Source organism: Diabrotica undecimpunctata, chromosome 1 (genome assembly GCF_040954645.1).
Source record: "Diabrotica undecimpunctata isolate CICGRU chromosome 1, icDiaUnde3, whole genome shotgun sequence".
NCBI lineage: Eukaryota > Metazoa > Arthropoda > Insecta > Coleoptera > Chrysomelidae > Diabrotica > Diabrotica undecimpunctata.
In genome coordinates this window covers 2,191,707-2,218,770 of record NC_092803.1, presented here as the reverse complement: position 1 = coordinate 2,218,770, position 27,064 = coordinate 2,191,707, and the positions used below count along the sequence as shown (strand labels likewise).

At 34.4% G+C, this 27,064-nt stretch overlaps 2 protein-coding genes across 2 annotated transcripts in view; both read left to right on the top strand.

Moving 5' to 3' along the window:
• Positions 1-22,610, top strand: part of LOC140442683 (uncharacterized) — a 28,656-nt gene extending 6,046 nt beyond the window's left edge. The window contains exons 2-8 of the mRNA XM_072533677.1: positions 650-836; positions 1,050-1,303; positions 7,214-8,425; positions 11,025-11,703; positions 11,901-12,911; positions 12,974-13,158; positions 18,304-22,610. Coding sequence (XP_072389778.1) covers positions 1,078-1,303; positions 7,214-8,425; positions 11,025-11,703; positions 11,901-12,911; positions 12,974-13,158; positions 18,304-20,159 — 5,169 coding nt within the window. The 5' untranslated portion in view covers positions 650-836; positions 1,050-1,077 and the 3' untranslated portion in view covers positions 20,160-22,610. The remainder of the gene's footprint in view (positions 1-649; positions 837-1,049; positions 1,304-7,213; positions 8,426-11,024; positions 11,704-11,900; positions 12,912-12,973; positions 13,159-18,303) is intronic.
• On the top strand, positions 21,471-26,602 carry LOC140442675 (uncharacterized). Its single transcript, XM_072533672.1, has 2 exons — positions 21,471-21,564; positions 24,876-26,602. Exons 1-2 carry the CDS (start codon positions 21,471-21,473, stop codon positions 26,600-26,602), a joined length of 1,821 nt encoding a protein of 606 aa, XP_072389773.1.
• The last annotated feature ends 462 nt before the right edge of the window (positions 26,603-27,064 follow it).

Sequence of the window (27,064 nt, the reverse complement as noted above, 5' to 3'; positions counted from 1 at the left end):
AAAGGCCTGCGTCATATCTCCATCTATTCTCACCATAGTTTTGGAACCCTCCAGAGTCATTCGTATAAGTTTAACCAACTTATTGGGTATCCCTAACATAGATAGTTGCTTTAACATCTTTTGTCGATCTACTCCATCAAACGCCTGTTTGAAATCGATATACAAGTTGTAAATAGGTATGTTATATTCAACACATTTTTCATGTATACCTCTTAACATATGTATTTGGTCTATAGTTGACCTCTTTGGTCTGAAGCCACATTGGTATTCACCAATAATCTCCTCCGAAAACGATTCCAGGCGGCTATATATAATTCCTGATAATATCTTGTAGATGACATTTAAAACTGTTATGCCCCTATAATTTTTGCAGAGTCGTTTGTCTCCCCCTTTGTACATAGGAAGTATGATTCCCACTTTCCAATCTTCTGGGATGTATATCTTTCCAATAACCATATTTTATTAAAATGTCGCTTAAATCAAAACCCACACTTCGACTTGTATGCCGAATTAGCTAAAACTAAACTTCCCACCCCCATAAATATTTGTACAATCCTCACAAATATTAATAAAAATACAATAAACAGCTTATGCAACTTCATTACTACTTTTAATATTAAATTATAAACTATGATATTCCTTCTTTCAGTCTTGGGTGCTTCTACTTTATCCGTCGGTAGCATTTCTGGTGTGTGCAAAGCTTGGAGGCTACCCCTAGCACAAGTATACATGACCTATACTGTGTATACATGTAGAATAAGCTAAAACAAACAAAGGAAAATATAAGTGTTGGTAGACACTGATTGCTGAATGCTGAATATATTTCATATTATTTTGTAAGTAGTTTTATATTTTATAACATTTTTTATAGTAATTTCCTATTTTTTACAATTTTTTTTTTCATTATTTTAAGGTTTTTTAGGAATTTGTTTAGTTTTATTACCTTAAATTACCAAAAAATAGCCTTATATTTTGCCTCATATTTTGTCCAAAAAATTGCAAAAATAGCGTTTCCCCGGTTTCTTTGATTTTTACCAAATTTTTTATAGTTGAAATATAAAACACAAGTTTAATCAAATGGATGTAAAGCAAGAGGTTAGTGAGGAGAAGTGTAAAATAGAAATATATTATAATGAGGTGGATGATGCCCTTTTGAATAGCTTGAAAAGTGAAATTAAAGAGGAACCCAATAGAGAAAATACATTTGATGATGTAGCCTTAAATGAATTCTCCTTAAAGACTGAAATAGAACAAGATGCAGGTAAACTTATGCCAGTTGAAGAAAACATAAAAAACGAAAAGGGTAAGTAAATATCAAGAATTAATATTTCTTCCATCTGTCTAATATAAATATAACCTTTTTATAATCTTAATATTAAGGGCCTGCGTAGCGCAAGCGGTAGGATGCTTGCCTCGCATGCCGGTGGTCCGGAGTTCGAATCCTACCGCCGGCAAGAACAACTAGACGTTTTTAAAAATGTCTATAGGCCCCAGGTCGACTCAGCCTGAATAAAATGAGTACCTTGGGTAAAACCAGGCGTAATAAAAGGCGGTTGAAGCGTAGCACTGGCCATGTTACCTTCCTTGTATACCGTAGGCCCTAGATATAGCAGACTACCCTGCTATACTCCCAAAGCCGCGAAGCGGTATAAAACGGGAGACTATTATTATTATAATCTTAATACAATTTTGATCTTAAATACTAAATTAAATTGGGATGTCCACAAGGAATGAAAGACAATACAATCACTTAGTTAAATATTTGGTAAAGTTCCATTTAACTTAATGCAAAATTGGAAGAGTGTGTCAGTGACCACAGATTAACTACCCAGTAGAGTGACAACTCAGATGGGAAATATTTTACAAATATATAATAAAATTTAGGTGGGCCAAATTAAGTAAAGTTCAGGAATAAACTGAGTTTTTAAAATTATCTGTTCTGTAGTTTGTACATTAATTTTTCCTTACAGTAAAAATGTGTATTTCAGTTTTTATTTTAGGCTTCCTTCGAGAACAGGACACACTGGAAATTATGAAAATAATACCTGTTCATGCAAATGATACAAAACAATGTATTATTAGTGAACATGTTGAAGAAATAACAATAAAATATGAAATTTGTTTTAAGCAGTTTACTAAAATACGATATTTGAACCAACATGTGAAAGTACACACTAAAGACAAACGTTACACGTGTGAAATTTGTTGCAAGAAGTTTTTTTTTGCGACTACTGCAAAACGACATATAAGATTGCACACTGGAGAGAAATCTTACAAGTGTGAAATTTGTTTTAAGCAGTTTAATGAAGGGGGTAATTTGAAAATACATTTGAGAGTTCATACTGGAGAAAAACCTTACTTGTGTGAAATTTGTTTTAAGCAGTTTGCTCGTAAAAGTTGTTTAAATATACACATGCAAGTTCATACTGGAGAAAAACCTTATAGGTGTGAAATTTGTGCAAAGCGATTTTCCCAGAAAAGTAGCATGGAGGGACACTTGAGAACAGACACTGGAGAAAAACCTTACCAGTGTGAAATATCCTCATAAGGATAAGGAAATTACAATGGGAAAAACGGGGTATTAACATAAATGTCCAATACTTGAATCACTTAAGTTATGCAGACGACATTGTATTAATAACAGATAAAAGGGAAGAATTGCAAAATATGATGGATGAATTAAATAGCGAATCAACAAAAATAGGTCTACAAATTAATTATAATAAAATGAAAATTATGACCAACCGACCAGAAGAATTAATAATTACAATTGCACAAACAACTATAGAACAAGTAAAAGAATATGTATATTTGGGAGAAGTAGTTAAATTAAATAAAGAAAATCAGACCGGAGAAATAAAGAGAAGGATACGGTTGGCTTGGGTATCCTTCGGAAAACTTTCCTATATACTAAAAAATAGAAAATACCCCCAATATTTAAAAACAAGAGTCTTCAACCAATGTATACTTCCTGTTCTCACTTACGGTTCTCAAACTTGGACGTTTACAAAGAAAAACATGGAAAAAATAGCAAAGACCTAAAGAGCCATGGAAAGGCAAATACTGAACATCAGGCTATCAGACAAGAAAATAAATACTTGGATCTGCAACAAATCAAATGTGAACGATGTATTAACGCAGATAGCAAAACTTAAGTGAAAGTTCGTGTTTGACGTAAAATCCAATTATTCTGTTATTTTGTCAAATCCTACTATTCTATCCTGCTAATATATTTATTTTATTTAATATTTCGTTAAATATTAACTTTATTAAAGGCATTTTATACCAAAAGTCAGAAGTATTGATGTTTTTGTCTAATTTTTTTTCGTTGCTTGGAGTAATTGCGTTAAATCTGAATTATGTAGTTGATTTGTAAAATGCGATTATCTCGAAAACTGTTGAGTTTTGAAGTTATTAACAAGTATACCTTTTTTTTGGTAAAATACTATATGTTTAATATTTTTAATCACGAATACCGGTTACTTAAAAAACAACAAAGTTAGTGCAAATGTATGCCACATATGTGGCATATGTGGCGTCCTCTATCAGCTACATTAAAGCATGCATCAAATTATAATTTATGATGTTCAATAGTATCCACTTATGAATTTTGATACATAAATGTTCACAAACATAAAAGTTATAGCGAAAATTAAAATCTTAAATTTCCACTTTAACACCCTGTATCTTTCTTAATATCAACATTTTATTAAAGCAATTTGGCTTAAATCGTAATATTTTAAAGTGTAGAATCTACTGTTTCTTTTTGTACAATTACTTAAGGACCACCCTGTATATAGGTTTGGTTAGGATCGTAGACATATAATACAGAATACACTGATTGTTGCAATACCAGACCGTTCACTTAGTTCCAAGAGAAAACTGACACAAAGCAGTCCCTTCATCTCTTTCTAATGGGCCGGGTTTATCTATCATGTCACCTTCTCATTGGTCATTTAGGCCAAGTGGTCAATAAATCTGGCAAATTAGAAAGAGATGTAGAGACTGCTTTGCATCTGTAATGAATATAATAGTACTAAGTTGTTATTATTTTTTATACCTAACACCTTAACCTTTATACTTTATACCTTAACTACCTTTATACCTTAACACCACACAATTTCTTTAAAATTTAGGAAAACTGAATTTTTCTCTAAAAATTTTGTCTAATGATTTTAGTCATTTTCAGAATTTTTTAAATATAATATAGAATTTATTCATCAGTTGCATTTTCATTATTATCTTGTATTTATGTTAAATTACTTAATTTTAATTACCATTATATTCTAAAAAATAGTATGCATATAAGTGATTGATCAAAGTAATAAATGTTTATGTATATATATATATATATATATATATATATATATATATATATATATATATATATATATATATATATATATATATATATATATTGTTATGATTGTTTATTTTGACTTTAATCTTAGTTTATTGAGCCAATAAAAAAGAAATATAATTTATTTGTTATCAAAAGTAAAATAATCCTTATATTACCTGTGTTCGATGGATTCAAAAGATTTTCTAGTTGTCTTTTATCGGGAAGGAGAAGAAAGGATAAGAATACAAATATATTATATTACAAAGATTTACGTTTCTTTATTTTATATGAACGAATAAAACAATTATTAAATTCTGTCGTTATCTTATCAATCAGCATACAAGAAAATAAATCAAATTATTATGATAATAAGATTATAAAGCTACATATATTTATATTACGTGAAAAACCAATTTTACTTAAAATTTTCTTTACTTGAAAAAAGAAACCACAAAACTTTAAACTTTTGATTAGCCTAACAAAACCTCAGTTCTTAAATTTGAATGCTAATGACCATGATGTCGAAACGATCCTTCACAGATATAAAATTCAATTGTACAAACACTTACAGTTTATTTTCTTCTTGAGTTGTATGTTGGAACATACCCAGAAAAGTCCAGTCTCCTCAAAGATGTGATCTCCCCTCTTTGGCACCTCGGCTCCTTCTTTACGTCTCTGCAAACCTCCTGCAGACTACACAAAAAACACCTGATTCACTTCTCCAAACTCCGCTACTTATTTATGACACCAGGACCTCCTTTTGTCAACTTGATGCCGTAAGAATACTTTCACATATACTTTATAAAATGCCCACGGTAGATACAAGGACCTCTTTTAATCTACTTGTTATCTCCTTCTTCAAACTATTCACTTCTTTTCGTTACGCCGGTATCCAAACTCACGAACCACACCCTATCTTGAGACAAACGACTGTTTTCTTTCGATGACCAAAATATGACTAACTTCTCCTGTCTCATGATCGACTCCCAAATTCCCATTTAAAAACGACCGTCCAATCAAAAAGCTCAAATTGTGTTTACCATGATTTTGGAAAAGCCTAATTTCGGTTTCAGAGAAAACTAAATAGCTTACTTTAAAATTGGTTTTTTCAATACATCATTTATACATATTTCAAAAGATTAGAATATGGTCATTTAATACTCGACTATACAAACAATGAAAAGATTAACTTACAGGTAAAATGTCTTCTAATTCTAAACAAAGGTTTTTTGATAATTTTGTTTGAAACGGAAAAAGGTCGTTTGCCAAACAAATTTCTATTCTTATCTACACTAAATCTTATCTTAAATTACTATATACAATTTGTTTATATTGATATCTTGAAATTTTATTTCGATGGATTTTTTTATTTATTTTTCTTTGGTTGGGAAAGAAGAAACATAACAATATATATATATATATATATATATATATATATATATATATATAAATATATAAGAATAAGAAAAAAGATCCATCCAAATTCCCGGTCGCCAAGCCTGTCTTCTTCAGATAGATTTCTTGCTGACATTACTTTTATATATATATATATATATATATATATATATATATATATATATATATATATATATATATATATATATATATTCCCGGTCGCCAAGCCTGTCTTCTTCAGATAGATTTCTTGCTGACATTACTTTTGAAATTCCTTGCATCCATGTTGTTGGTGGTCGTTCTCGTTTTCTTTTCTCTGGTGGTATCCATTCTAATATTTTTTTGGTAGTCTTTCTTCCCTTATACGTCTAACATGTACCATGTTAATTGTTGTTTTTCGATGTCTTCTATAATTGATCTTTGTACATGCATTTGATTCCTTATGTCCTCATTTCTCATATGTTCTAATCCAGACTTTCCCGCTGCTCTCCTCTAAAAATCCATTTCAACTGCCAATAGGTTACCTTTAAGTTTTTGTGATAACTGCCATACTTCTGAGCCATAGACGATTACTGGTTTCAATATGGTATTATATATTCTTTTTATCGTTTCCGGTCTTATATTTTTCTGTCATAGTACTGAATTGAATGCACCTATAACTCGTTTCCCTTTGGTTATTCTGTCTTTTATGGCTCCATAAGTTCTTCCTGTCTTTGTTAGTTTTACCCCTTAAATATATACGTTGATCGCATTTCTTAATTTTCCCGTCTTCTAAGTCGAGGTCATCTGCAGAATTTTCTCCTCCTATGCAAAGATATTGCATTTTTTGTAAATTTACTTCGAGGCCCCATTTTTTGTACTCTTCCATTAGTTTTCTAGCCATATACTCCAGGTCTTCCTTGTCTTGGGCAATAACTACCTCATCTGCATAGTGCAACGTGTATAATGTTTCATCCCCAATAGACAGCACCATCCCTTTACACTTCTTTTTCCAGTGCCTTTTTCCAGTTTGTGTATGTAATTATGTAATATTAAGTGTGACAGGGAATACTTGTGATACCAAACATTTCTATAGATTTGGAAACGTTGCAAACATTTCTCAATATTGCCTCTTAAAAAGTGTGAAAATTTCAATTTTCAAAGTCGTTTTTTCCTGATAGTGTATGGCTGTTAACACGGCCGGAATCCATTTTTACACATCTAGTATAAAAATATAATCTTAAAAAGAACATTCAATAAGGAATTTAAGAAAATATTAAGTATGTAGTTAAATATTTGTTAAAAATCCATTTAATATCAGTGAAAATGAAAAAGTGACACAGAGTAATAGTGGCAACACCAATTGGAAATATTTGTTATTATTATTAGTTTGTAGTTATTATCTTCCATTTCATTTAGTATATTACATATATAATATACTGAATATATTATTAGTTATACACAATATTTCTTGTAGTAAAAAAATGTGTATTTCAGTTTTTATTTTAGGTTTTCTCCAAGAAGATGATACAAGGCAGATTATGAAAATACCAGTAAATTCAAATGATAAAAAACAACATATGAGTCAACATGCGCAGAAAAAAACAATACAATGTGAAATTTGTTTTAAGCAGTTTAGTGAAATAGGAAGTTTGAAAGAGCATTTGAGAATGCACCCTGGAGAAAAACCTAAGTGCGAAATTTGTTGTAAGCAGTTTGCTCGTAAAAGGTATTTAAATATGCACATGCGAGTTCATACTGGAGAAAAACCTCACAAGTGCGAAATTTGTTTTAAGCAGTTTACTCGTAAAAGTTATTTAAATGTACACATGCAACTTCACACTGGGGAAAAACCTCACAAGTGCGAAATTTGTTTTACGCAATTTAGTGAAACAGGAAGTTTGAAAAGGCATTTGAGAGTGCACACTGGAGAAAAACCTCTTAAGTGCGAAATTTGTTCTTCTCAGTTTTCTCGAATGTATGATTTAAAACGACATAAGACATTACACACTGGAGAAAAACCTCACAAGTGCGAAATTTGTTTTAAGCAGTTTACTCGTAAAAGTCATTTAAATGTACACATGCAACTTCACACTGGGGAAAAACCTCACAAGTGCGAAATTTGTTTTAAGCAGTTTACTCGTAAAAGTCATTTAAATGTACACATGCAACTTCACACTGGGGAAAAACCTCACAAGTGCGAAATTTGTTTTAAGCAGTTTACTCTTAAAAGTCATTTAAATGTACACATGCAACTTCACACTGGGGAAAAACCTCACAAGTGCGAAATTTGTTTTAAGCAGTTTGCTCATAAAAGTTATTTAAATATGCACATGCGAGTTCATACTGGAGAAAAACTTCACAAGTGCGAAATTTGTTTTAAGCAGTTTACTCGTAAAAGTTATTTAAATATGCACATGCGAGTTCATACTGGAGAAAAACTTCACAAGTGCGAAATTTGTTTTAAGCAGTTTACTTGTAAAAGTTATTTAAATATACACATGCGAGTTCATACTGGAGAAAAACTGTACAAGTGCGAAATTTGTTTTAAGCCGTTTATTCGAGCAAGTGATTTGAAAATTCATTCAAGAGTGCACACTGGAGAAAAACCTTACGAGTGCGAAATTTGTTTTAAGCAGTTTGCTCGTAAAGAATCTTTAAATGTACATATGCAACTTCATACTGAAGAAAAACCTAAGTGCGAAATTTGTTTTTAAGCAGTTTACTCATAAAAGTTATTTAAATATACACATGCGAGTTCATACTGGAGAAAAACTGTACAAGTGCGAAATTTGTTTTAAGCCGTTTATTCAAGCAAGTGATTTGAAAATTCATTCAAGGGTGCACACTGGAGAAAAACCTTACGAGTGCGAAATTTGTTTTAAGCGGTTTGCTCGTAAAAAATCTTTATATGTACACAAGCAACTTCATACTGGAGAAAAACCTCACAAGTGTGAAATTTGTTTTAAGCGGTTTGGCCAATTGGCAAATTTAAAAAGGCATTTGACAGTGCATTCTGGAGAAAAACCTTACCAATGTGAAATTTGTTTGAACCAGTTTGCTCATGCAGATAATCTGAAAAAACATGTTATGAGAATACACACCAGAGAAAAATCTTAACAAATGTTTTAAGAAGTATAATACATGTTTTTTTTTTTAATAATATTTATCTCTAAATTATATCTTCAAAAAAAAGATAATCCTTCTTAGTTATTACAATGTGAAATCTTGTATATTTAATAAGTTCCTACTTAAAACTTTTGAATGATAAGTCATCCATCATTTAGCTGCAATTTTTAGAGTTATCAAATGAGAAGTGCTTGTAGAAGTAGCTGAAACTTATGAAAATTTGTATTGTAACAGAATTAAATCTATTTAAACAATAAACACATTTAATTACATGCCTCAAAACTTAAAAACCTTGATTAGTCTTGTGGGCTAGTATGATATGATTTAGATGCTGTAATTGCAGGTTGTCTTCTGACAGTTGAAACTAAATATTGATATTGAGCTGTAGTTATAAATAAATTCCCATCCCGGATGATGCTCATTTGGAGTCACAGTATCTTGAAAATGTATTTTAGCACTAGTTCATATCTGAAGTGGTCTATCCAAGGAATGTTTATATGTAGGCCCGTAGTGTCAGTATATCATCTCACAGCCCAGTAAGGGAACTCATATATTTTATTTGAATAATATACTCCCATTAAAATATTTTATCTTAATTAGTTGTGTTCAGGTTATGTTAGGTTTCCCCGTGTGAAGGCTCATGTAGAATACCTTCACGGCTTCTCCTGCTTGCCGTTAAAAGGCAACTAAATGGAGCAGCTGTCCACTACCCAAATTCCTAACCGGTCCCTGTGTCATAACAAAAACTCCCAACTATCATTCGACAACCACCCCTACCCATCATACACGTCCTGATACCCAAACCTATACCCGAGAAGAAAACCTCCACTAATACAAAAACCAGTAGAAAAAACCACTGAGAACAAATGGATATACATAGAATAGGCCACTATGCATCATTCTAATATATCGCCACCTTAAACCTCAAGGTGTAACACCATCGTGCCAAAGGGGTGCATGGCCCAAGAGGAAAAGTGGGTCTCAAGCGATGCCTTAAGGCAAACCGAATTGGATTATAGCTTTGGCGGAGTATGGGCGCACTGCCCCGCTGGACCGAAGAATCGACCCAACTCGTGGGAAGAAAAATGGAAAAATATTTAAAAAAAAGAAGGTAAGCATAGGGGTAGGAGAGTCTAAGGAGGATATAGGCGAAGAGAGGCTGGTGACATTAGCGGAAGGGGAAGAAAAGGACAGTCGGGGGGAGAAAAATTATGAGCCAAAGGAGGAGAACGAAGGGGAAAACGTAGACATAGGTTAAACAGTGGAGGAGAATGGCAGTGAAAACGAAACAGGGGATAGTAATGACGAGAGTGAATGTACGACCAACATAAAAGAAAAGGAAATTACACGGAGAGAAAAACATAGGAGCTGGTGGAAATAAGAATGAAAGTAAAATCAATTTAAAAAGAAGTGAAACAGAGAAAGGAATGTCAAAAATGAGGGGATGCATCGACGAGTTAGTGAACCTAACAAAGGCGGTGACAAATATAAAGAATGAAATCAAACAAGGAGTCGCAAAGTTACGTCAAATTTGGTGCGAAATGGAAAGAAACATTAGAGAGTTAATGTATAGTGTTACAGAGGATATTGAAAAAAGGGAAGGTATAAGAAGATGCGTAACAACAATAGGGACGCAAACAAAAATAACTGTAGCAACAACTACGGGGTGCGTAGGGACCCAGGTAGAAGTAAATTGGGAAGAGGACTCAGAATTACAAAGAAAAAGGATTGAGGAACTATATAAGAAAATTGATACGGCAGAAAGCACCGAGGAAATAAGTGAAGTACTAGATCAAGAATGGCCATAGGAGGTTTATGATAAAGTAATCATCTGTGAAAAAGGAAATTTGGAGGTACCGGACGATGTGGCAATCTTGGTAATACAGGATGCTGCTGACGCAAAAGTGAAGGGGGATTTTAGTGCAAGGTACCCAGACCTCCCCGGATTATATGTGGAAGAAGATGAAAATGGAGGAATTGGGACTATGTCTCAAATAACGTGTATAGTAGAGGAAAATGGGAGAGAGAGGACGTCAAAAAAATTTTTGCACAAGCTGAAACAAAGGAGAGGAGAAGAACCAATGGCTGTTAAATTCTTGACAGCAGCCAGGAAGCTATTCGAAGAATAGATAGAGAAATATAGGGATAGCAGCACTAGGAGTGGAATAATCAAGAGAAGTGCCAGAGTGCACAGCAAGAGGAAAGAAGGTAACAGCAACGATATACGGCAAAACGTTCAAAGAAAGGCAAATAGTAGCCGCAGAAAAGAAAGGGACGGTAATCATCACAAAACCGAAGGACAAGCCCTATGCTGAACTTGTAAAAGAGTTAAGGGAAGAGCTAGGAGAAAGAGAGGATGTCATCATAAACAAGGTTAGACAAACCAGACAAGAAGATGTGGTCCTGGAATTAAATGGAGGCAGAAAAATGGCGGAACAAGTCAGAAATTTAGTAGCATCAAGACAAGGATGCGCAACAAGAGTAGTGGCCAAAGGTGGAAGAGTAAAGAAGGGTTTGATACTGGCGAACATGGATGGCCTAACCACAGAAAAAGACATCGTCGAATCGGTGGAGAAATTTGCTGGTAGGGAGGAAGCATGTGAAGTAGTTGGAAAAATAAGGACAAACAGGGGAGAAAGTAGAATTTGTTATGTGGAGGTGGATGAGGACATAGCCAGAAGACTTTTAGTTACAGAAAGAATAAAGATCGGGATGGTACACGTCACGGTAAAGGAGTTGGTGAAGGTGACACTATGCTATAGGTGCCAAGCACATGGCCACATAGCAAGAGACTGTAAGGGGGGTGCTGAAAGTGTGGGATGGAGAGCCATGTGCAATCCCAGTGTCAAAGTAACACTGTAAAGTGCTTTAATTGTGACGAGGAAGGTCATATGTCTACGTCCACTTGGTGTCCCAAATTCAGGGGAATTATCAGAAGAGCAAGAGGTGAAGGTGGAAGAAGGGTAGAAGGTTACTGACTGAGCGACAAAATGGGGAATAAGCGTGAAAGATAACGTGTGTTAAGAGTGCTGCAAACAAATGTTGGGACGGCTAGGTTAGCTCACGACCTCGCTGTGGTCTCCGCAATTGAAAAAGAAATTGACATCCTGATAGCGGCGGAGCCAAACCCCACGTTAATGCGCAGTAGGGAATGGTTAGTGGATACGTCGGGCGTAGTAAGAGTGCGGATACTTAATAGAAAACTGAGAGTATGTGGTATTGATACGCATGAGGGATTATTGACGATACGTGTGGAGGGAGTAAATGTGGTATGCTGCTACATTTCACCGAATTGTACAGTGGAGAATTATGAAAGTAGACTGGATGAGATTATGAATGAGGTAAGAATATTGGGAAGAGAGTGTGTAGTGCTGGGGAACTTCAACGCCAAAGCGGCGGAGTGGGGTTCTCTCAGAACGGACGCTCGCGGACAAATGCTTATGGAATGGATAGGAACTCTGGACTTAGTTGTCTTAAATAATGGTCGGGAACCAACGTTCGTAAGGGGAAATTCGCATTCATGTATCGATGTCACCTGTGCCACACAGAATGCGGTGAGAAAAATTAGAGACTGGACCGTGCTGCCGGATGACATTGTTACAGAACACCACTACATTGGCTTTTCGATCGTCGGAGTAGGGACTAACAACGTGGAGTCATCAGCGAGCCAAACAGAAAGCAGAGGTGAAGATAGAACGGACTGGCTGGCGTTTGATGAGTATTCTAGATGTAGGTGGATAGAGAGGAGAAGATACCAACCGCCATCGGCAGAAGGACTTGAATCAATAATAAGAGAGACTATGAGAAATTGCATAAATATAGTAGATGAAAAAAGAAAAATGCCTGATTGGTGGTGCGAAGAGATCGCCAATAAGAGGAAGGAATGCATTGCTATCAGAAGACAGGCTACGAGAGCAAGAGGTAGAGGAGAAGTAACCGAAGCTACCAGAATGGATATGGTATACAATTCGCGAAAGAAGGAACTGAACAGGAAGATCCGAGCCGAGAAGAAGGGGCACTGGAGAGAACTGTGTGTCAAGTTGGATGAGGACGTTTGGGGTCAGGGGTACTAAATCGTAATGAACCAGTTGAAAATCTGTACCCTCTGTATAAGATGCCACTGGACAGGAAGCTTGAGGTTACCCTAGAGCTATTTCCACCCGGCCGTTGGCATGGAGTGCAGTGGGACACCAAAGCTGAGCGAGCTGTACTTTTTACCGTAGACGAACTCAACGAAGCGTTGAGTGCTCTAAAGACACGAAAGGCTCCGGGACTCGATGGAATACCACCAGAAGCGGTGAAACGGATTGGCAGTATGAAGCCGACGTGGCTTTTGGACCACATAAATGTACTGCTTAAAACTCAGCGATTTCCGGCAAATTGAAAGATCTCGAGGCTCGTGCTACTGAAAGATCTCGAGGCTCGTGCTACTCCCAAAGGGAGAAGACAAGTATCGACCTGTTTGCCTTCTGTCGTGCATAGGTAAATTAGACGAGAGGCTGCTAAGAGGGCGAATAGACACAGTGATTGAAGAGTGAGGCGGGCTGTCACCCAGGCAGTACGGTTTCAGAAAGAGCAGGAGCACGGTGGATGCGCTGATGGAAGTCTTCCGGGAGTTAACCAGAAGTGGGCAATCCTACTATTGTTTGACGTCCGGAATGCTTTTAACACATTAAAATGGAAAGAGGTAATTAAGGCTAAGGTGTCCGAGGTACTTGATGAATTTGGTCTCCAAATATTTGTCAGAGAGGAAAATTGTGGTAGAAAAAGGAGTAGTGGTCGATGTGACGGCTGGAGTGCCGCATGGGTCGGTCCTAGGATCCACGCTGTGGAACTTGGCATATGACGGGGTTGTGAGTTGTGCGCCAACAATACGGAGGGGGTGTAACCCCTTTCTGACTTGCGAACGACCCGCTATGCTGGTAGTGGCGCGGGACAGGGAGGACCTAATCTTTGGTGGACAGCGTACATGCAACCAAGTCGAGGAATGGATGAAAATGCATGAGCTAGAACTGGCTGCTGGTAAGACCGAGGCTATAATTCTCAAGGGACCAAGAAAAAGGGACGGAATAACATTTGAATGTGCAGTAAAGAGAGTGGTTCCAAAGAAATGCGTGAGGTATTTAGGGATGACTGAGTTAAAACGGAAAGTGGAGGAGCACGTAAAACCGGTGACTCAAAGAGCTGCTGTGAGATCCGCTGCATTGGGAGGGATCATGCCCAACATCGGAAGGCCTAAAACTGAGAGGAGGAGGGCCCTTCATTCTGTTGTGCAATCGATCGTCCTCTACGCTGCGCCTGTCTGGAGTTCTGCAGTTTTAACAAAGGCGTAAAGAAAGCAGCTCACCCGAACAGATAGGAAGAGTCTATTGAGGGTGGCGTGTGCATACAGAACAGTCTCTTCCGAGGCGTTAGGAGTTATCACCGAGTGTATTCCGATGCACGTGCTAGTGAAAGAAAGAGGAAGAATATTCGAGAAAAGAAATGAAGACATAGCAACAGAACGTTTAAAAAGGAAGGGGTCCATATGGCAAGAAGAATGGGACGAGATGAGAAGGGTGGCGTAGTGGACGAAGTCGTTGATTTCTATTCTGAGAAGAAGGATGGATTGCTGGCACCGGCGTTTGGATTATTTCCTGACGCAGATGCTCATGGTTGCTTCAGGGCATACCTTTACAGATTTGGAAAGGCAGAAAATGACAATTGCCTATATCCTGAAATATCGGACACTGTCTCACACACTGTATTGGTATGCGATAGATGGATAGGTGAGAGGAGCCTGCTTCAGAGAGAGCTAGGAAGTAGGCTACAATCAGTCACGGAACTGGTGGAGGAGATGCTACTGGTGAACAAGAAGAAAGGCGACCCGAAAGTAGGCAGGGTGCCCAGGACCAAGCAAGAAGATAAGGCAGAATGAGAAGGGGTGAGATTGAACATGAACAGGGAGGAATAGAGGGAGAGAAGAATTCCGTTGTAATGGGAAAGTGCTAGAATATGTGAGAATTGTGTGTGAATGAAAGATCGAGTGAATGCCGTGCCGATGTTGCGTCCCAATCAGGGCGATCCGGACGGTAATTCACCGCTGAGGAGGGTGTTTTTTTAGCATTTAGGTCTCTGGTAGACTCTGGAAAAGCATTGGATAAGGTGGAACATTGGGCAGTAAAGAAGTCTTTACAAAATGGGAGAACAGACTAAAGATATACGGACTTAATTTCCAATATATATGATCAAGCAACAACATCCATCAAAATAGTTAAACAAACGGAGCCCATTAAGGTACGGCGAGTAGTCAGACAGGGTGACGCTATATCACCCAAACTATTCAATCAAGCTTTGGAAGACGTTATGAGGAAATTACAATGGGAAAAACGGGGTATTAACATAAATGTCCAATACTTGAATCACTTAAGATATGCAGACGATATTGTATTAATAACAGATAAAAGGGAAGAATTGCAAAATATGATGGATGAATTAAATAGCGAATCAACAAAAATAGGTCTAGAAATGAATTATAATAAAACGAAAATTATGACCAACCAACCAGAAGAATTAATAATTACAATTGCACAAACAACTATAGAACAAGTAAAAGAATATGTATATTTGGGACAACTAATTAAATTAAATAAAGAAAATCAGATCGGAGAAATAAAGAGAAGGATACGGTTGTCTTGGGTATCCTTCGGAAAACTTTCCTATATACTAAAAAATAGAAAATACCCCCAATATTTAAAAACAAGAGTCTTCAACCAATGTATACTTCCTGTTCTCACCTACGGTTCTCAAACTTGGACGTTTACAAAGAAAAACATGGAAAAAATAGCAAAGACCTAAAGAGCCATGGAAAGGCAAATACTGAACATCAGGCTATCAGACAAGAAAAGAAATACTTGGATCTGCAACAAATCAAAAGTGACCGATGTATTAACGCAGATAGCAAAACTTAAGTGAAAGTTCGCTGGACATACCATAAGACAGAAAGACGACAGATGGAATAAGATGATTATACACTGGAGACCATAATATAGTTACAAACGAAAAAGGGGAGGGCCACAAATGCGATGGTCAGATGACTTGAAGAAACACGCAGGCCCGAAGTGGATACAAACTGCCTACAAGAGAGACGTGGAAGAAGGAAGAGGAGGCCTATGTCCAAAATTGGACAGCAAGGGCTGTATAGATAGATAGATAGGTCTCTGACATTGACGGCGATGGTGCCCAAACAACCCTAGCGCGCTGCCTCGGATATCATCGTGGCCACGCTGGAGGAGTCCTGCATAACCGAGGCTGGAAGGCGGTTCTGTCCACCTTCTAAGACCGAGGTATGTTTTGAACATTTGGACCACCCCCCTCATAAAAGAAGAAAAAAAAAGGTTATGTTAGGTTGGGTTAGGTGACAGTAGGTCATCTCACCAGGAAGGGAACTCATATATTTTATCTTAATAACACACACTCATTAATATATTTTATCTTAATTAGTTTTGTTTAGGTTAGGTTTGGTCGTATTTGATTAAGTTAGGTTTGATTAGGATCATAGACATATAATACAAGATACACTGATCGTTGCAATACCAGACCGTTCCCTTAGTTCCAAGAGAAAACTGACACAAAGCAGTCCCTGCATCTCTTTCTAATGGGCCGGGTTTATCTATCATGTCACCTTCTCATTGGTCATTTAGGCCAAGTGGTCAATAAATCTGGCAAATTAGAAAGAGATTTAGAGACTGCTTTGCGTCTGTAATGAATAGAATAGTACTAAGTTGTTATTATTTTTTATACTCAACACCTTAACCTTTATACTTTATACCTTAACTACCTTTATACCTTAACACCACACAATTTCTTTAAAATTTAGGAAAACTGAATTTTTTTTTTAATTTTGTTTAATGATTTTAGTCATTTTCAGAATTTTTTAAATATAATATAGAATTTATTCATCAGTTGCATATGTTTAATTACTTAATTTTAATTACCATTATATTCTAAAAAATAGTATGCATATAAGTGATTGATCAAAGTAATAAATGTTTATTTATATATATATATATATATATATATATATATATATATATATATATATATATATATATATATATATATATATATATATATATATATATATATATATATATATATACATATATATCCCGTTCAAGGCGTAATCCGCCTTTGGGTTCCCGGTCGCCAAGCCTGTCTTCTTCAGATAGATTTCTTGCTGAAATTACTTTTGAAATTCCTTGCATCCATGTTGTTGGTGGTCGTCCTCGTTTTCTTTTCTCTGGTGGTATCCATTCTAATATTTTTTTGGTAGTCTTTCTTCCCTCATACGTCTAACATGTCCGTACCATGTTAATTGTTGTTTTTCGATGTCTTCTATAATTGATCTTTGTACATGCATTTGATTCCTTATGTCCTCATTTCTCATATGTTCTAATCTAGACTTTCCCGCTGCTCTCCTCTAAAAATCCATTTCAACTGCCAATAGGTTACCTTTAAGTTTTTGTGATAACTGCCATACTTCTGAGCCATAGACGATTACTGGTTTCAATATGGTATTATATATTCTTTTTGTCGTTTCCGGTCTTATATTTTTCTGTCATAGTACTGAATTGAATGCACCTATAACTCGTTTCCCTTTGGTTATTCTGTCTTTTATGGCTCCATAAGTTCTTCCTGTCTTTGTTAGTTTTACCCCTTAAATATATACATTGATCGCATTTCTTAATTTTCCCGTCTTCTAAGTCGAGGTCATCTGCAGAATTTTCTCCTCCTATGCAAAGATATTGCATTTTTTGTAAATTTACTTCGAGGCCCCATTTTTTGTACTCTTCCATTAGTTTTCTAGCCATATACTCCAGGTCTTCCTTGTCTTGGGCAATAACTATCTCATCTACATAGTGCAACGTGTATAACGTTTCATCCCCAACAGACAGCCCCATCCCTTTACACTTCTTTTTTGCAGTGCCTTTTTCCAGTTTGTGTATGTAATTATGTAATATTAAGTGTGACAGGGAATACTTGTGATACCAAACATTTCTATAGATTTGGAAACGTTGCAAACATTTCTCAATATTGTCTCTTAAAAAGTGTGAAAATTTCAATTTTCAAAGTCGTTTTTTCCTGATAGTGTATGTCTGTTAACACGACCGGAATCCATTTTTACACATCTAGTATAAAAATATAATCTTAAAAAGAACATTCAATAAGGAATTTAAGAAAATATTAAGTATGTAGTTAAATATTTGTTAAAAATCCATTTAATATCAGTGAAAATGAAAAAGTGACACAGAGTAATAGTGGCAACACCAATTGGAAATATTTGTTATTATTATTAGTTTGTAGTTATTATCTTCCATTTCATTTAGTATATTACATATATAATATACTGAATATATTATTAGTTATATACAATATTTCTTGTAGTAAAAAAATGTGTATTTCAGTTTTCATTTTAGGTTTTCTCCAAGAAGATGATACAAGGCCGATTATGAAAATACCAGTAAATTCAAATGATAAAAAACAACATATGAGTCAACATGCGCAGAAAAAAACATTACAATGTGAAATTTGTTTTAAGCAGTTTAGTGAAATAGGAAGTTTGAAAGAGCATTTGAGAATGCACCCTGGAGAAAAACCTAAGTGCGAAATTTGTTGTAAGCAGTTTGCTCGTAAAAGTTATTTAAATATGCACATGCGAGTTCATACTGGAGAAAAACTTCACAAGTGCGAAATTTGTTTTAAGCAGTTTAGTGAAACAGGAAGTTTGAAAAAGCATTTGAGAGTGCACACTGGAGAAAAACCTCTTAAGTGCGAAATTTGTTCTTCTCAGTTTTCTCGAATGTATGATTTAAAACGACATAAGACATTACACACTGGAGAAAAACCTCACAAGTGCGAAATTTGTTTTAAGCAGTTTACTCGTAAAAGTCATTTAAATGTACACATGCAACTTCACACTGGGGAAAAACCTCACAAGTGCGAAATTTGTTTTAAGCAGTTTACTCTTAAAAGTCATTTAAATGTACACATGCAACTTCACACTGGGGAAAAACCTCACAAGTGCGAAATTTGTTTTAAGCAGTTTGCTCGTAAAAGTTATTTAAATATCCACATGCGAGTTCATACTGGAGAAAAACTTCACAAGTGCGAAATTTGTTTTAAGCAGTTTACTCGTAAAAGTTATTTAAATATACACATGCGATTTCATACTGGAGAAAAACCTCCTAAGTGCGAAATTTGTTTTAAGCAGTTTACTCGTAAAAGTTATTTAAATATACACATGCGAGTTCATACTGGAGAAAAACTGTACAAGTGCGAAATTTGTTTTAAGCCGTTTATTCAAGCAAGTGATTTGAAAATTCATTCAAGAGTGCACACTGGAGAAAAACCTTACGAGTGCGAAATTTGTTTTAAGCAGTTTGCTCGTAAAAGATCTTTAAATGTACACATGCAACTTCATACTGGAGAAAAACCTAAGTGCGAAATTTGTTTTAAGCAGTTTACTCATAAAAGTTATTTAAATATACACATGCGAGTTCATACTGGAGAAAAACTGTACAAGTGCGAAATTTGTTTTAAGCCGTTTATTCAAGCAAGTGATTTGAAAATTCATTCAAGAGTGCACACTGGAGAAAAACCTTACGAGTGCGAAATTTGTTTTAAGCAGTTTGCTCGTAAAAGATCTTTAAATGTACACATGCAACTTCATACTGGAGAAAAACCTAAGTGCGAAATTTGTTTTAAGCAGTTTACTCGTAAAAGTTATTTAAATATACACATGCGAGTTCATACTGGAGAAAAACTGTACAAGTGCGAAATTTGTTTTAAGCCGTTTATTCGAGCAAGTGATTTGAAAATTCATTCAAGAGTGCACACTGGAGAAAAACCTTACAAGTGCGAAATTTGTTTTAAGCAGTTTGCTCGTAAAAGATCTTTAAATGTACACATGCAACTTCATACTGGAGAAAAACCTAAGTGCGAAATTTGTTTTAAGCAGTTTACTCATAAAAGTTATTTAAATATACACATGCGAGTTCATACTGGAGAAAAACTTTACAAGTGCGAAATTTGTTTTAAGCAGTTTGCTCGTAAAAAATCTTTATATGTACACAAGCAACTTCATACTGGAGAAAAACCTCACAAGTGTGAAATTTGTTTTAAGCGGTTTGGCCAATTGTCAAATTTAAAAAGGCATTTGACAGTGCATTCTGGAGAAAAACCTTACCAATGTGAAATTTGTTTGAACCAGTTTGCTCATGCAGATAATTTGAAAAAACATGTTATGAGAATACACACCAGAGAAAAATCTTAACAAATGTTTTAAGAAGTATAATACATGTTTTTTTTTTTAATAATATTTATCTCTAAATTATATCTTCAAAAAAAAGATAATCCTTCTTAGTTATTACAATGTGAAATCTTGTATATTTAATAAGTTCCTACTTAAAACTTTTGAATGATAAGTCATCCATCATTTAGCTGCAATTTTTAGAGTTATCAAATGAGAAGTGCTTGTAGAAATAGCTTAAACTTATGAAAATTTGTATTCTAACAGTATTAAATCTATTTAAACAATAAACACATTTAATTACATGCCTCAAAACTTAAAAACCTTGATTAGTCTTGTGGGCTAGTATGATATGATTTAGATGCTGTAATTGCAGGTTGTCTTCTGACAGTTGAAACTAAATATTGATATTGAGCTGTAGTTATAAATAAGTTCCCATCCCGGATGATGCTCATTTGGAGTCACAGTATCTTGAAAATGTATTTTAGCACTAGTTCATATCTGAAGTGGTCTATCCAAGGAATGTTTATATGTAGGCCCGTAGTGTCAGTATATCATCTCACAGCCCAGTAAGGGAACTCATTATATTTTATTTGAATAATATACTCCCATTAAAATATTTTATCTTAATTAGTTGTGTTCAGGTTACGTTAGGTTTCCCCGTGTGAAGGCTCATGTAGAATACCTTCACGGCTTCTCCTGCTTGCCGTTAAAAGGCAACTAAATGGAGCAGCTGTCCACTACCCAAATTCCTAACCGGTCCCTGTGTCATAACAAAAACTCCCAACTATCATTCGACAACCACCCCTACCCATCATACACGTCCTGATACCCAAACCTATACCCGAGAAGAAAACCTCCACTAATACAAAAACCAGTAGAAAAAACCACTGAGAACAAATGGAAATACATAGAATAGGCCGCTATGCATCATTCTAATATATCGCCACCTTAAACCTCAAGGTATAACACCATCGTGCCAAAGGGGTGCATGGTCCAAGAGGAAAAGTGGGTCTCAAGCGATGCCTTAAGGCAAACCGAAGGGGATTATAGCTTTGGCTGAGTATGGGCGCACTGTCCCGCTGGACCGAAGAATCGACCCAAGTCATGGGAAGAAAAATGGAAAAATATTTAAAAAAAAGAAGGTAAGCATAGGGGTAGGAGAGTCTAAGGAGGATATAGGCGAAGAGAGGCTGGTGACATTAGCGAAAGGGGAAGAAAAGGACAGTCGGGGGGAGAAAAATTATGAGCAAAAGGAGGAGAACGAAGGGGAAAACGTGGACATAGGTTAAACAGTGGAGGAGAATGGCAGTGAAAACGAAACAGGGGATAGTAATGACGAGAGTGAATGGACGACCAACATTACAGAAAAAGAAAAGGAAATTACACGGAGAGAAAAACATAGGAGCTGGTGGAAATAAGAATGAAAGTAAAATCAATTTTAAAAGAAGTGAAACAGAAGGGAATGTCAAATTGTAGCATTTGAAATTTATTGGAATCCCCTCTTATATGTGTTAATTGAAATCCCCTTATATATGCATTATAATAACGAAGAATGTTTTCAATGTTTCTTAGTTAGTATCCTTCAATTTAAAACCCAAATAATCTTTCGTTCTTTTTAGGTCGCCGCCGTCGATAATAAATCGTTTTATTGTTTGTTTATGTCACAGGCGCAAATTTTTTCGATATTTCTTTGTTCAAACCGCCCGATATTGCGTTTTCAAATTAAGAATTTACGTCTTGATTTCCGTTGTGTCTTGTTTATGTGTCTTAAACCCAAAGTGTTTTGTTTATTCCAATTTATGCGATCAATTTTTTTAGATAATTTCAGCGTTATGTCCAAATTTTACGTCAAATTTGAAATGTTCCTCGTTGTTCGTTTTTTTTTATGAAAAATATGTAAAATATAGTAGCAGTTTAATGGTTCATTTACAGTTTTAAGTGAGTTTTGAAATGTTGCCATTGTATCCAGTTGTACCTTTTCCTGTTTTTAAGAAGCCAAGTCCAGTTTAGTTTCCAAGGTTGGTGTTCCAGTGACCCATTTTCCTTTTTGTTCGTGTGTCAGAGATTCCTATCCATTGCTGAGTTTTTAAGAAGTCCAGTTTACAGCGCAAGTGTAATTTTTGTGAAATCCAGGTAACTTTCAAATTTTAAAGTAAAGACAGACATTTTTTAATAATAAGAATTTGCTTTCATAACAAAAAAGATTTGTAATAATTAATAAATTGTAAAATTTTAGGTTTTGACTTTAGCTGTCAATTTATTTGTTCAGTTTTTTTTTATTTAATGTTAACTCACGCCAGCTCGTTTTATTATTTTTGATTTTAGTTTGTTTTATTTAAAAAAAAAAGGTTAATCTCTGTGCGGTAAATTTTGTAAGTTTATAATAGTATCTCCAACTCCTGGAATTTGTAAACAGATGAAACATGTAAGTCTTTTTCGTATTTTTGTATTTTGCGAATATTGTTGTATTATTTTTTCACTGTCTATTTTGTAACTGTTTGTGGTGACACAAAAATAAATGTTAAATTTTTCAAAACTTAATGATGATATTAAAAATGAAACATTAATTGACACAAATACTGGTCCAAAATTTCTAAAATCCATGAAAAATTTACATATTCGCATTTTTATTTGACGAAATTGTAACCCAATTTTGAATAATATAAGATAATTTTGGCAACATCGCCATTCGTCGAGACGAGAGAAGCCACCTGTCGACAGCTATGTATTTCTTTTTGGAGGTAACTTTGTAAGTGTGAAGATAAGAAATAATTATGCCGACTGTTTATACAACAGAAGAACGGGTACAAATAATAAAATGGTACTTTGGGGGCAAATAATAATCTTTTAAAAATATTTTGTTTACAGATGAGTCCACCTTCACAATTCACAAGAAACATAATTCATCCGCTGTACGTTATTGGTCTCAGGAGAATAAGCATTTGAGTGTGTCTGTGCGTACGCAGTATCCACAAAAATTGAATGTTTCGACTGGAATTTTGGGAGAACCATATTATTGGTCCTTTTTTCATTGAAGGCAATTTAAACGCAGTCAAATATCTCCAATTACTGCAAAATAAAATTATTCCTGCACTTGAACGTCTTCAAATTAACTTCAACGAAATTTGGTTTCAACAAGACGGCTGTCCTGCACATAATGCAAAAGTCGTTAGAGACTATCGTTAATTTTTGCTGAATGTGTCATTAGTACAGACGGTACAATAAAATGGCCCCCTCGGTCACCAGAGTTAGCTCCTCTAGATTTTTATTTTTGGGGGATGCTAAAAACAATATTGTACAGGCATGAGTTCGAGCGAGCCACCAACTTGGAGGAACTAAAGGAAAAGATAATCCAACTTAGCCAAAACATATTGACAGATGAACTCAACGCCATGAGGAATGCTTTGTATAATAGATTTGGTTACTGTTTGTTACAACTTGGTGGTCTGTTTGAGCATTTAATTACCTAAGAATTTGGTTTAGAATTTCTAATTGTTTGGAGTTATTTTTAATTTAAACAGTAGTGTTGGAATTATTTTTTATTTCATTTCATTTTTATAGAACAAATTTTATACTAATTTTATCTTTTTTTGTTTTATTTTGATAGAACTAATTCTTATTTTCACACTTAATACCTCCAAAAAATCTAAACTAAAATAGTTTCAAAGATATTATTTGGAAAATTCCAAATAATATCTTATTTTTAATTAAAAGACGTAATTTTTCGTACAGTTTAAGTTTAATACAATACACCTTCTCCCTCATAATGCTTTACTAATACTAACCTACTGACTGTTTGTTTATTTATTATGCTTTATGAAAGAACAACTTACTACCGTAATTACGCATGACATATTATCACTAATCCTGTTCTGTAGAGATGAGCGTTGAATCACCCAACTGTTTTATTTAACCGTTTATTTGTCGTTAACGAATGTACGTTCTCTCACTAGGAAGCCACTAGTGGCCAACTAGTTCTGAAGCTGAAATCTTTATTGATAATTCGTTAAAGGATTTATTTATTGTAAATATTCAATTAAGAAGTCTTTTTCTTAGTTAAATTCATTTACCTAGTACAAGCGTAATAATTGTATTTTCAAAAAATGCACATTTGTAGAAGATGCAGCTTTTATGCTCGACTTTCTGAATTTTGTAATGATCGATTATTTTTAATTTGAAATATTAACATATGGGAGCCCCCGATTCACGTTTTATATAATTCAGCAAACTAAATTTTTATTTGAAGTTGGTGTTTTGTCTAACGTAAATGTGAATTTATTCTGTGAGTACTAAATATTTACTTTATTAACTAATCGTGTGTTTAACATGTCTGCGCTTAAAGATGTTAGTATTTTATGGCATCACTTTGAGAAAGACATTAACAGTGAGAAGGCTGTATGCAAATTTTGCAAAGAAAAACTTAGTTATAAATCAACTACAGCAAATTTGAAAAGCCGTTGAAAGTATTTCAGTATATTTTTCTTTGATTCAAGAAAGCATGTTTGTTTATGTACTCGCTTAAATATTTTAATTAGTTTTTCAACTTGTTACTTCATCAACTTTACATCAATAGAACTCTTTATCTTCAAATTAATAACAAACTAATAGGACCGAGAGTTTCAAACATCGGGTTACCTCAAGGGAGCATCTTAAGTCCAATATTATACACTATTTACACAGCTCATATAGGTCAAAGCATAATTACTAGCAAACAAGGTAAAATATTACAATTCGCAGATGATATATGCATATATGTAGATCAATTGGAAATAGAACAAGGCAGTAGTAAAATAAATACAGTATTTAAACATCTACAAGAAGACCTAGATCAAATAGCATTAAACATATCTACCAAAAAAACACAAGCTTGCATATTCTCCCGAAAACGAACCATTCCAGAAGTAGTGGAGTTGCAAAATGTCTCGTTTAAAGTTCAACCTAAAGTTAAATATTTGGGTATTATACTGGATAGGAAAATGATTTGGAAAGATCATATTGAGTACATCGTAGCAAGAGCTGACAAAGGGTACAATGCGTTACGAGCAGTAAACTATACAACCTGGGGAGCAGATCCCAACATAGCATTACTAATGTATAGATCATACATAAGATCAATATTAGATTACGGATGTTACTTTTACAATCAAGCCGCCAAAACCCATCTTCAAAAAATAGACATCCTTTCAAATAAATGCCTCAGATTATGTATAGGAGCTTTGATGAGTACTCCAATATCAAACCTAAGCGTAGAATGTAATGAACCACCACTATGGTTAAGAAGGAAAACTATGTGTGAAAAATTTATAACTAAAATGATAACTAAAGAGAGCATAATATGTAACAACTGCCACAAACTTTATATAAATGACCTAACCACTGAATACTGGAGGAAAAAGCCAACATTACTACTTGCCGAAAGTTACAATAGAATAAGACAATTTAAAAATAAACTATACAGAACAACTCTGCCATCCATGTTTCAGATAAATCTAAACAATATACCAAACATACAACCAACCTACATGAGAGATTACTCGAAATTTCCAGTTTACTTAAGGAATGCCATGTTTAATGTGGATATAGAAACTTTATTTCCGGAACATTACCAAATTTATACCGATGCCTCAAAAATGAATTCGAGAGTGGCCGCTGCCGTGTGGGACCCTAGGACAAGGTATAAAGAGGGTATACGACTTAATGAAAATTTTACAACATTTTCAGCAGAACTTATTGCAATACTGAGAGCAATGCAGTATATAAGCAGTATAAACAATAACGAAGAGAAATTTCTAATCCTTACAGACAGCAAAAGTGCTTTACTAAAACTAGAAAGTTTGAAGGACATATCAAACTACATATATATTGACATTATTAAAGCATATATCGCACTTAGGGCTAAGGGCAAACAAATATCATTTTGTTGGGTAAAAGCTCACTCTAATCTTAAACACAATGAAATAGTAGATACTTTAGCTAAGAAGGCCACCGAACAAGAAAATGAAAGTAAATATAAATTAACATTAAATGATGTTTACGCTAATATTACCAGCAATAAAACCAAAACCTGGCAACAATGGTATAACAACTCAACTAAAGGGCTATTCTACAAAAACATACAATTAAATATTCCAGCTAAATCATGGTTTAATCATTACCACATCGAAAAAATAGTTGTTTCATACATATGCAGACTTAGATTTGGACACTGCCTTGTTCCAGAACACAAATTTAAAATAGGTCTTAGTGATAGTAATCTTTGTGAATGTGGTGAGTTAGGATCTGCAGAACACATGATACTAAACTGTAGACTAAAGATAATAGAAATAAATCAATTCATGAATCAAGTATATAGGGAAACCAATATTACAAGACCTTTTAATCTAAAAACAATATTATCTAGTTTAGACGAACGTGTATATGAGATCTTAATTAAACACATACTTAATATAAAATTAAAATTGTGAACTATTAATACCTGTGTTTATCCCATTTGTTTACCTATCTTTCCGTGGTCTAGTCTTGTGTTTGTGCATTGCTCTGAAAGACCCCTGAGCAGAAGTACTCCTTGTTGACATTCCTTATAATGTAATTTATAAAAAAAAATAATAAAAAAAATAAAAAAAAAAATTAAAAAAAAAATTAAAAAAAAAATAAATAAATAAATAAATAAAAAAAAAAAAAAAAGAAAATAATAATAAAAAACACAATAAAGAATAATGTATACTAGAATATATTTTATGATATAGATATATCTATATAAATGTGTAATATTGTATGATTGTAACTGAAGATTTAATTATCCATTTATTGTTATAGAATCTAGGTATATCTTTAAAATACAAAATCTTATTTTAATAGTAATATGTGACATAAATATCTGTAGAGCAAAAATAAGTTCGGCTAATGGATTAAGTCCACAGTCAGGA

What these genes read in the sequence shown, in the direction of transcription:
- LOC140442675 (XM_072533672.1), top strand. Translation starts at nt 21,471, where the DNA reads ATGACGAGAGTGAATGGACGACCAACATTACAGAAAAAGAAAAGGAAA. An exon ending in TGGTGGAAATAAGAATGAAA is followed by an intron (nt 21,565 to 24,875) that starts GTAAAATCAATT and finishes TACAATTCGCAG; the next exon opens with ATGATATATGCATATATGTA.